Raw genomic sequence first — 12,266 nt, forward strand, 5'->3', positions numbered from 1 at the left:
AGTTGCATTTGAGTAACCCAAATGATTTTGAGTTTCCAATGATGGGCATGCAAAGTGAATGTAAGGTCAAACAGTGACAAATGGACATGACATTAACTGTATTTGGTGTTTCTTTAAGTTTAGATAATATACGATAAGATGGAACTTTATTGATCCCGCAGGAAATTGTGCCAGAGTTTCAGTACAAAGGAACATACACAAGAATCACAAGATATAAAAATAACAGAGAATATAAAAAATACTAGCAATTAAGTTCTAAACAGGTGCAGACAGAAACATTGAAGTGTTTATTGTGGTGCTGGATTCATTTTATTGTCCTATGTGCAGAAAGGGGGAGGAGTTGAAAAGTTTGATAGCCACAGGGAGGAAGAACTTCCTGTGTTGTGCTAAAAATCATTCAGATATTTTTAGAAATGTCTGAAGCAAAGTTTTCAACCACCGCCGTGTGGTAATGCCTGTTGTACTACTGGAAGTAAGAACAATCGCTGTATTGTTTACTTCCTGTAAAACTGATTAATAAGCTGTCGTTATTTTCAATTCTTGCCAATTAATGTAAATGTGTGATGTGTTAAACTTGATTATGTTAATAAATGACCCACTGTCGTTGGTGAGTCAAAGATAATTAACGTTTCCGTCCACATTTTATTAATTCAGATGCACGTCATTATACAGTCCAGAAAAATGAAAGAATCCGTTTAATTTATGAATATATCAGCATATGTTCATATTCCACTGTGCAGCACCTCGGTGGTCTCAGTCTACGACTGAAGGTGCTGCAGTAAGAGTCCAGGGTGTCATGCAGGGGGTGTGACATGTAGTTCAGGATCTGGATCAGTTTCCTCAGCATCCTCTGCTCAGACACCTCTGTCAGAGACTGCAGGTCCACTCCCAGAACTGAGCCAGCTCTCTTGAGGAGTTAATCGAGTCTGTTGGCATCAGCTTTCATCACCCTGCTGCCCCAGCACACCACAGCGTAGAAGAAGATGCTGGAGACCACCGAGTGGTAAAAGATCTGGTGGTCTGCATGGTCCTGCAGACATTAAAGGACCTGGGTCTCCTCAGAAGAAAAATGTGACTCTTCCCTTTCTTGTAGAGGGTGTTGGTGTTAGCTGTCCAGTCCAGTTTGTTGTCTAGATGGACCCTCAGGTACTTGTACCAGTCCACAATGTCCACCTTAGTACCCTTGATGTTGTTAGGGTTATGGGGGCTGATCTTCTTCCTGTAGTCCACATGCAGGTCTTTATATTTTCCAATTTTGAGTTGCAGGTGGTTTTGTCCACCACACCCTCTGTATTCAGCTTCCTGGTCACCAGTGCTGCAACCCACGATGGCAGCATCATCCTAGAACTTCTGCAGATGGCAGGATTGTGAGTTGTACCTGAAGTACCTGTGTAGAGGGTGAACAGAAATGGCAAGAGGACTGTCCCCTGAGGAGCCCCTCTTCTGCTCAGTATGGTGTCTGAGATGATGATTATTGGTCAGATTATTAAAATATTAGTGCATCCAAACGATAAAGGGCTCAACACTTTATCTAAAATCCAGATTAAGACCTAATTTATGTCAGCAGCTTAAAATACAGTTTATTTTAGTTAAACAATACTTATGGTTTAAAGTTGCTTGTAAACTCCTTGTAGGTATTTGCTTTTAAATAGCCTTATGGTTTCTACTAAATGATCTGTACTTATAGTGCCTTTCTATCTAATCAAGACACTCAAAGCGCTGTACAACACAATCTGTGCCCCCCATTCATACACTCTACTAGACTCTACAAAGCTAGTTGAACAAATCATTCTAAAGACACTAATCAGTGCTTTATCATATTCATACACCAATGGGACACACATCGGAGGCAATGGGGGGTTCATTGTCTTGCCCAGGGACACTTCGGCATGTGACTGCTGGTGGAGTCAAACCCCCAACTCTTGCATTGGAGGACGACTGCTCTAACCACTCAGCCACACAGCCGCCCTGTACATTCAAACTACCTTCCAGATGGTCCTTTTATTCTTCATCATCCTTTGAAATAGTTAAACAAGGGCAGATAATACAAGCTCTTCTGCAGTTCGCCGGCTACAGATCGTCCAGCTCTAACAAAGAGGTTTGAACTCACAAAAGACGACCTGTCGGCTTCAGATCTTTAACCTGTTAATAACAGGTCACTGTAAACCACCATTTTTATCATCTTTCACATGAGATGCACAGATTTACATGAGAACTGCTGTTTTTAATTTTTTTTTTCTTTTAATGCACGTTTAACAAACTTGGTAACGAGGAGACTGTTGGATGATAGTTATCAAACAACTCGTCTCTAGTAAAGCATGTATAATATATAAATATATAAATCTACAACTAACCATTTACAAAACTAAAATGCATTGGTTGTACAGATTGTTCAAGAAGTCTGATGCTCATAAAATATTCCATTTTTTTATTTTTTTATTTTGTTTTTCATCTATTTAATGTGAATAAATGAAAAAAAAATGTCTGGCTTTTTTGAAAATTGGACTTCAAGCGATTGTAGATACTAATATTTAAGACATGTTGTCTCCTTGATTTCTTTCTGTTCTTTAGCTCTGTGTTGAAGTATTGATCACCTCTGCCCTGAACTACCAGTCAATTAGTTAAACCAAAGTACTGTCCGAGTTTACATGGACCGTGTTTGTCTGCTTTGGAAAAGAATCATCCATCTGTTCACTTGTAGGAGCAGCTTTTTTGGTGATATGATCTGTAACTGCAGCTATTGATCAGCATCGTCTGTGTTGTGGTGCTGTGATGATGGCTTGTTATCCCACCAGTCTTACAGCTGTGTGATCCCTGTCCTCCCACACATTGACGCACAGCAGAGCTCAGTGGTAGTGATGTGGAACAGAGAAACAATCCCCTTTCTTCCTCTTCCTCTGATTGAATGAAACGTCTTGAATGCGTCACATTAGGGAGCCATGACAAATTTTCCAATAGTGGCTTTAATTGTTCAGCATTTTTGGTATAACAGAAAAGCTATTTGTATTGAAACCACAGGAATCACTGCAAACTGTGAAAATGTCCACACGAATTACGTAGTTTATTGAATGTTTTCTCAAACCAGCATATTATCTAAAAATTTCTTGTACAATAATACAAAACAAGGGATAAAAAGTCACATTTGTGTGCCTGAAAGCAGCGGCTGCTGTTTAGCTCTTTTTTTTTTCTTTCCCCATTTTAAATCATTATCAAATATTTTCTTTTAAAAACAAACTTCTGTCTGTTCCTTTTTTCTTTGCCACCGTTAGACTATTTGCCGGGAATCTCGTCAGACGTTCTGTGAAACAAAGGGATGCACAATAATTCCTGTAGTCTTGTCTCGCTAACGTTGAACTGTTGAACTATCTTCAAATTACCCGGTCGGACCTGCACATCAGGGAGTTGAAAGCTTTTATTTCCTGTTCTTCAAAGGCAGTCTTTTTGTTGTTTAGTTCGCTTCTCATTCCAGCATTCCTTCGCACCATTGTTGTGCAGATTTATCAAACTCCTTCGAAGTCTCCCAGCCAGCAAGTCCAACAGTGACAGATAATAAAAACAAATTTTAATTATCCAAAGTAATTAAATAGAAATCATTAGAGTAACTATGATTGATTGTTTACATTGTTTATAGTTTGGCTCATGCGTGATTTATATTCATTCAGATAGTACACCATAAAACTCTTTGTTTTTCAAGCCTGATCAGCAAAAAACCCTGGGAGCATTTTGTTGTACGTATAAAATATGTTTAAAACTGTCATTAAAAAAAAAAAATCAATAAATATAAAAACAGAAGATTCAAACTGTCACATTAAGTTTTTTCAGAGGCTGAAAAAAGAGGATATTTTGAAAGTTTTTTAGAAATTTCAGGTTTTAGGAGCTCAACATGAGGCAAATATTTAAGTTTAGATATTTAAGACAGGGAAAAGGGAACATACAAATAGATCTTATTGTTGTGCTACATGCATTATAGTTTTTAGAATTTGTTGAAAAGTCATATTTTAATGGTGCAGCTAGTCCACATTCAAATACAGTCATACATTTTGAGGCCTACAGAAAAACACACTATGAATGTTTTCTTCGACATAAAAACATAGAAAGCAGCTCAAAATGCCGTAGTAACTATGCCAGGCCTGCACACGGCGTTGTTGCTTTGACGCAGAATTACACCAGAAACAGGATAGAAGACATTGAGCATGCACTCCAAACTATAAACACAAGAAGAAAAGATGTTGTCAGCCCAAATCCGTGGACGTAATGGACGCTGTTCAAGCACAATATCTCTTTTCTTCACAGCCTTCATATCAGACTCAATGTTTTCAAGCATCAGTCTTTTTACAGATTTTCCCATTTCTTAAGATTTGTTGCATGTATATGATTAACTATTTAAATACAGTAATTCAAACCCTTTTGGCCTTGGAATATTGGATATAATAAGTGATTGTTCTTTTTCCCAGTGCTCCTTGATTCGTATGTGTGTTATTGTTCATGTCTAAAGAAGTTATACAGCAAAATAAGGTTTTGCTGAACGTGTGCAACTCATATTTGCAACACAAACAAAGGCAATAATCTGTATTCATTACATCTATCGGACTTGGGGTTGATGGTTCCATTTGAGTTAGTGGTTTTATGTTGTTGTTGTTTGTGTTTAGCTTGACCACATGACAACGTAAGGACATTTCAAGGTATTTTCACTCTGGAACCTGGTTTGCAAAAGTACCATTTCCAGGCTTCTAACGTGTCATTCACATGTGGACGCAAGGCTGAAACAATAAAAAAATACTGCATATTTACAAAACCTATTTCCTGTATGTATGTGGCCAGACTGAACCCATTGTTGTTGTTGTTGTTGTTGTTTTGTTTTCCATACTTGTATAAATATTGAATTTCTGTTTATCTCGCAGGATTAAATAACGAGTCTTTGCAGAGACTTTCATGAAATGTCCGCACCATTCTTCAAACGAATGGGAGAGGCATGTGGTTCTAATATTTGCAGATTTTGTGGGATTTAGCTTAGACATTGTGCTTTTACTTTTGCTCTGTGGCTTTTAAAGCTACCAGAGGAATGGGTCACACTGACATTATAAAATATGGTGTCAGCTTGAAATAAAACATGAGACATTTACTGGTTTTTATTGTGTGAGGCAAAGTGTTCTGTACGGGTCACAGAGAGACACAAGCTCTGGATACTTATCTTTCTACTCAGTGTGAGGAAAAGATTATCTTTTGTGAGCATTTTTACTCCATGAAATTCATCATTTTTGTTCCTTTCAAGTGTTTTCAGTTTGTTCACATTCTGCAAAACTGGTGGGGTGCTGGTTGCCAGTTTCTATTTATCTGAAAAACAAACACAAGTCTACAAAACTGCACTGACGGCCTTGATGCAGGTTTTGTTGTTTCGTACGATCTGTGAACACACAAAGAACCTGATATGTGGTGCAACCCAAACGTCAAACCAAATATTAGATTGGGACTCTTTATAAAATAGTTAATCAGTAAGTTGTGATCAAATTCAACCTCTCTGACCAGTTGACACATTTTGATGTTTCCACGACAAATCTCTATTTTTGTATTGGTACCAAAAGTAATTTGTGTAAATTTGATGTTTGGAGTACTTGAATTTAGTAAACGAGCTGGTGTTAAAACTTCTTAAATCAATGATACTACAAGGCAAAATGAGTTTTCAGTTCATTTTAAAGTATTCTGTGTTATTAACTTAGCATGTTTTGATATGAAGTAGCAATTTCTTATTCTGACCTTCAGCCACCATTATAAACAGCAAAGGGGAAGAGGTGCATCTCCTCTTATTCCTCTTTTGATCTCAAATCTAGGGCTAGTACCGGTGTTCAGACGGGGCAGCTGTGGCTGAGTGGTTAGAGCAGTCATCCTCCAATGGGAGAGTTGGGGGTTCGATTCCACCAGCAGTCACATGCTGAAGTGTCCCATGGGCAAGACACTGAACCCCTCATTGCCTTGGATGTGTCCCATCAGTGTATTCATGTAATAAAGCACTGATTATTCTTTGTATAGATCTAGTAGAGTGCTGTATGAATGGGTAACTGAGGGCACAGATTGTGTTGTAAAACACTTTGAGTATCTTGATTAGATAGAAAGGTGCTATATAAGTACAGTCCATTTACCATTTACCTTTTCTGATACCCCTTCAAATGTAAAAATAAAATTTATTTAATAAATCAATCAATAAATAAAAAATAAAAAAAATCAGATCAGTTCCTCCAAATCCGAGAACATGGTCTTGAGCCGGAAAAGGGTAAAGTGCCCTCTCCGGGTCAGGGAGGAGGTCTTACCCCAAGTGGAGGAGTTCAAGTATCTTGGGGTCTTGTTCACGAATGAGGGAAAAATGGAGCGTGAGATCGATAGGCGGATAGGTGCAGCGTCTGCAGTGAAGCGGGCGCTGTACAGGTTTGTCGTGGCGAAGAGAGAGCTGAGTCAAAAGGCGAAGCTCTCAATTTACCGATCGATCTACGTTCCTACCCTCATCTATGGTCACGAGCTTTGGGTTGTGACCGAAAGAATGAGATCTCAGATACAAGCGGCCAAAATGAGTTTTCTCCGCAGGGTGTCTGGGCTCTCCCTTAGAGACAGGGTGAGAAGCTCGATCATCCGGGAGGGACTCGGAGTAGAGTCGCTGCTTCTCCACGTCGAGAGGAGCCAGTTGAGGTGGCTTGGGCATCTGTTTAGGATGCCTTCTGGATGCCTCCCTGGTGAGGTGTTCCGGACACGTCCCACCGGAAGGAGGCCCAGAGGAAGACCCAGGACACGCTGGAGGGACTATGTTTCTCGGCTGGCCTGGGAACGCCTCGGGATTCCCCCGGAAGAGCTGGCCCAAGTGGCTGGGGAGAGGGAAGTCTGGGCCTCCCTACTTAGGCTGCTACCCCCGCGACCCGACCCCGGATAAGCGGAAGAAAATGGATGGATGGATGGAATCATTAAATAAGTAAATATAATGATGCATGAGTGACTTCTGTCCTGATGTTGGACATGAGAAATATCAGAGGAGACAAATAAAGTGTTTAATGCTCCATCCATCCATTTTCTTCCACTTATCCTTCATTAGAGTTGTTGTTGCTCAAATAATTAAAATCTTTAAAAAATCTTGAATATTTATCCTCTGAATCATTGTGATCGTTTTGTTTAGTATCATAAAAATCTTACACATTAACCAAATAAACGATCAGAAGATAATTGTGTTTCAGTTATAAATAGTTGTTTCTGTTTCCTAGTAAACAAATCTTAGTCGGCTTGCCTTTTTCTTTAATCTTTTTTTGCCATCATAGAGGCAAAACTTTTTTAGTAAATTAAAAAAAAAAAAATTAAATTATTTTTAGTTGTTTTTCTTAGTTCATATCTTAGATCTTTTTACTATTTTTCTTTTACATTTTAATACTTTTGTTGTATGTAGCTAGGACCCTGTGTACACACTGCGTTCCACCACATGTACCACATGTGGTGTGTACGAGAATCTTGAATCCTTGAAAATGTCAATTTTTAGACCTTTTTTGAGGATATTTCAGGCAACTATGCTTTTGAACAAATCCCACTGAAATCAGTTTATTTCCTAAATGCACCATGTTCAAGGTACAGTAATCCCTTGTTTATCGTGGGGGTTTCCATGCTCATACCCCCCCCCCCCCCCACACACACACACCCACCCTCCGCGTGCGATAAGTGGAAAAACTGCAAAGTAGGAATAGTAGTATACAAGGTGTTCTAAAACCCTTCCCACACACTTGCAATATTCTAGTTTCTAAACTCTGAATGCTGTAAATGAACACAGCATGTCATGATCTCTACTCTCTGCCACCTGCCGCTCTCTGCCAGCGCTCTTGGCCACACCCACTTCTCCACTGACGAGCGGAGATCTTGACACGCTGCAGGAGGAAGCTTCTTCTTGCGCCGGTGGGCTGCACACAGGTGCAGCAGGTGCTAAATAATTTGAACAAATTTATTTTAAATAAAACATCCATGCCGATTGCGTGGCTCATCCATCAATCAGCCGGCTGTGTGTCATGTCCAGTTCTGCTTTGAAAAACCACAAAGGAGCGAGTCCACGGAAGTCGAACCGTGAAGTAGCGAGGGACTACTGTACACTCATCACCTTCATTATTCATTCAGCCAACTGTGTTAAGCTTGTGGTGAACATTTAAAAAAAATAAATAAATTAAAAAAAAGTACCAAAACGCACACAACTTTAGTTTTTCTTTTAATATGATGATCCCAGGACAATCCCCTAACAGACATTTTTCACACCTCTTTGAACCATGTATATATATAAATTTATCTAATTTGGCTTTAAATGAAATATAGCAAGCCTCTATTGCATTAAGTGATCCGAGTTGATGAAGCAACTTGGAGAAGTGTTAAATGTTGGGTATCATTCGCTGATGAATCTGTGCAGCTGCTGCCATTTAAACTCCCTGCATGCATCAACATGATGAACTGTGTGAAGTAACTGGAAAAGCAAAGATGGAAAGCTTTACTGCAGGGTTCTTTAGAATTAAATCTAAATTACCACCACACCGTCTTTTGAACTTTTCGCAGCTTATTAATTTACTAGTTGTTGATTCATTATGGAGTTTAGGAAAAATACTTTTATCAAACGAGGTTGACTAAAACACAAAACACAAGTTGTTATACGTGTGTAGTGTGAATCAGCATCATACAAATCTAACATTGCATAGAAAGTTATTTCTGTATTTTTTTTTTCTTTGATTTCGTGCTCAGAGATGTCCTTTTTCATCTTCTGGTGCCAGTCAATCTTTAATTTAGAAGAGTAGCTGTGGCTGCAGGGAAAATGTCAGCTGCATTGTTTAGCAGTGTGGTTTATGTGATATAATTGCGTGTTTGTCCTTTTATCCAGTCCTGATCGATACCCATCATTCCGTTTGCCTTGAGCTGTACCAATTTAATTATGATTGCGTTTAGAAGTTTGATGTTTTGCTTTCTGTGCAATGACCGCTGTGTCTGCCCTCTTGTTCTTACAGATGATGAAGTTTGCGTGGGACAACTACAAGCTGTACGCCTGGGGCAAAAATGAGCTGCGTCCTTTGACAAAAAATGGACATATTGGCAACATGTTTGGTGAGTGTTTGTCAGGATTTTACTGGCGATGCAAAATACCATTTTAGGCCATCGACGTTGTCTTCTTTTAAAGGTGTGGTGAATATTTAACATAGAAAATGACGACAAACTAGAAAATATGATTAAAGAGAATCGTTACCCTCATAGTGGGATTTAAATGTATTAGTTTTGTGTCAAAACCAAGAAGATAAATGCATTCAGAACAGGAGTAGGGTGACCAATTCTTCTTCTGTCAACAAACTCTCCTAAGCTGACAGTTTATTTAGGACTTAAGCATGAGAATGAAATGAATCTAGCCATGGGAGGAAAAGCCGAACAGTGCAAACTTCTCTTTAAGCTGCTTTTAAACTAGAACGGACAGCCAATTCACCTCTCAGGACATAAATAACAAAACAATATTGATTCTTAGACTTGTGGGCAATGCTTTGTTTTTTACTTAATGAGACGTTTGACATGACTGCTCGAAATGTTTGCATCAAGAGTGACTGGGATACAGAGTGGTAGACTCTGAGCCTTTTATTAGGATTTTGTGTTTTAGTAGCAATCAATCTGTTTTTTTCATATTCCACTAAGTCATTAGCTGCTACCCAACGTCTTTAAATAATTAAATTAGTTGTCAGATGAGAATATTATGATTCTTATCATTTTGACAAATGTTTTTCACAATGAATTAATGAACAAAATCATATTCATTGAAATGTAAATATCCTTTTACACTTAAAATCAGCTGATAAATACTTATTTTTCTTTATTTGGGTTAAACAAGGTTAAGTGGACACTTCAAGTCCTAATTAGTTCAAACGTGAAGTTGTCACATAAATTATAACAACATTTCACCTGTTTGCGTCTTGTTGAGCTCCCAGCACCACGTCTGCCTCAGCTTTCACTCAGCACAGGAAATCTCGCAGAAAACCAGAGGAGTCGCAGCTTCCACCCGCCTCTAATTGGAGCTAAATCCAGAGGGGTCCTCAGGTTTTCTTCAGTGGAGCATATCAGGCACTTCTCACTGCTACGCTTCAGGGAAATCCCACAATATAGTCTTTAATAAAAGACGGATCAGCGCTTAATAAAATCTGGATTGGTAATGTCTTTGAAATTTGAGAACTTGCTCATTCCTTTTCATCCTTTAAGGATTTTGATTTATTAAAGTTATTGACATAATTTATTTAGATGATTTTCTCACCTTTGTGTTTCTGCATTTGAGGCTTTAAAGTAGAAGTAGGAACTTTAAAGCACTTAACAATTTGACTTGACTATGATTCAGAAAGCTGCAAAGTGCACAATTATTCATGCAATTTAATTATTGTTGCCTATTTTGCACAATTAATCACTGATTTGCATGTTTTTATGCCTGACAACACAACAGACTATGCAACAAACATAAACTATTAATCACAGACTGCTGACCAACCTCAGAATAGTATAGATGCTAGCTTAACATAGAAAACACCATAGAAATGCTAACATCATTAGCATTGTGGGTTTTTTTTTTCTGGTAATTTGAAGAAAAATCAAATATTTCAAATTCATTTCTAAAGACAGTCATGTTCCATTTTTACAGAAAAATATTCCTTAACTATTTATTTAACAACAGTTGGAAAAAAGTATATAAAAAAAAAAAAGAAAAACTGCTTTACTGTAACATGTTGCCACTACGGGAAGCTACGTTTAGACTAGAGCATTAGGACAAGTGGTACAACATGGCCACTTCTCTGTTGAATCGCTTTAAGTTTAATATTAACAAAACTTTTGAAAATGTAGTCAGAATTTTCCATTTAAGCTCGGTCTAAAACTAGATTTTACTTCCTACCCATATTTTCAATAAAAGCCCTTAAATTATGTTATACCTTTTATAACTATTTAGGTTTACTTCCTAATTAAAAAAATGTAACAAAAAAAAAAATACACACATATATATGTATATATATATATATAATATAAAGAAAATTAATTGCTGATCCCAGTGGAAGTTTGAAGCAGCTGTCTGAGCTTCAGTGTTAAACAAAATAAAATAATAATTAAATTTAATACATAAATGAATAACGTGAAGAACAGGTCTTGCAGATGTTACTGAGGTTGTGTGCGCTTGTAGAAAGTTACTGCTCCTGTCTTTATTTTTGATGGAAATTCATGGAATGATGTTCAGAACGAGCCTGTTTTTTTTTTTTTTTAAATATGTATTTTTAATTAAAGCCATTTCTGAGTTAGTGACTGCTCTGCAAATTAAAACCATCATGAATGCAACAGAAAAAAAAAAAGTAGGGATCAGATTTAGTTTTATTGGTTCACATAGCAACAATTCTCAATACAAGTCATTTCAGGACACAAGTGATATTTTTCCTTAATTTCTCGTCTTTCAGCTCTAATCTATTATTTGTGTGTCCAAAGACACATTAGTCACTGTCTGAGATGTTTGAAGTGCAGTGAAAGTGCAACTAGTCTGGAGGCCCTTATGTTTTATGTAAATGAACATTTTTAAGCTACAGTTGTTTAATCTCTTTGGCTTGATTTCATTTAGCTTTTAAAAGATCACAAGGATCAGACACTGAAAGAAAACTATATAGCAATAATTAAACTTGTTATACTGTTCAGAAAAAAAAAAAAAATGCATGTTTAATGAGGCTCGTGTTTTGTGTCAAGAAGCTTGTTTTGCTACATGGACCTTTGCTGCTGTAAAGCAACTGTCAGCGTTGCCACATTTTTTTTACTTTTGGGACTGTCTCAAGATGCGAGATCAAGGCTTCATCTCTGCTTGTGATGTTATGCATCATTAGGAAGGAATAACAGTCAAGGACACTGCTTTAATGGACTGTGCTGTTGTCAATATTAAAACTAGATGGGTGATGGAGATGGTGATGAAGGCAGTTACAGTCATTTATTTGTTGTTAAAGCTGCATTAAGCAATGAGTCATTGCTGGGTCACGCAAAGCAGACTTCAAAACAGACTCTAAGCAGTGAACTGTGATATTAGTTTATTAAAATGGTTCTGATAGCATGCGGCATTAGGAACAGTCACTGTCTAGCTGGTACTGACAGATTAGGCACAAACAGTTTATATTATTTATATTTGTCATGGGAAGTGAACATTACTTCTGGTGTAATGTAGGTTTTCATTTACAGCTTTCAATCAGATTGTACCTGCTCAAATACATAGTTCTCATGTGATG

General features: G+C 37.7%; 1 protein-coding gene across 1 annotated transcript in view; it reads left to right on the forward strand.

Moving 5' to 3' along the window:
- LOC119409665 (mannosyl-oligosaccharide 1,2-alpha-mannosidase IC-like) overlaps nucleotides 1–10,238 on the forward strand; it is a 110,303-nt gene extending 100,065 nt beyond the window's left edge. Inside the window, exons 2-3 of the mRNA XM_037676567.1 lie at nucleotides 9,003–9,099; nucleotides 10,231–10,238. Of these exons, the coding sequence (XP_037532495.1) occupies nucleotides 9,003–9,099; nucleotides 10,231–10,238 (105 nt within the window). The remainder of the gene's footprint in view (nucleotides 1–9,002; nucleotides 9,100–10,230) is intronic.
- The last annotated feature ends 2,028 nt before the right edge of the window (nucleotides 10,239–12,266 follow it).

This window comes from Nematolebias whitei, chromosome 5 (genome assembly GCF_014905685.2).
Source record: "Nematolebias whitei isolate Nwh7 chromosome 5, NemWhi1, whole genome shotgun sequence".
In the NCBI taxonomy this organism is placed as follows: domain Eukaryota; kingdom Metazoa; phylum Chordata; class Actinopteri; order Cyprinodontiformes; family Rivulidae; genus Nematolebias; species Nematolebias whitei.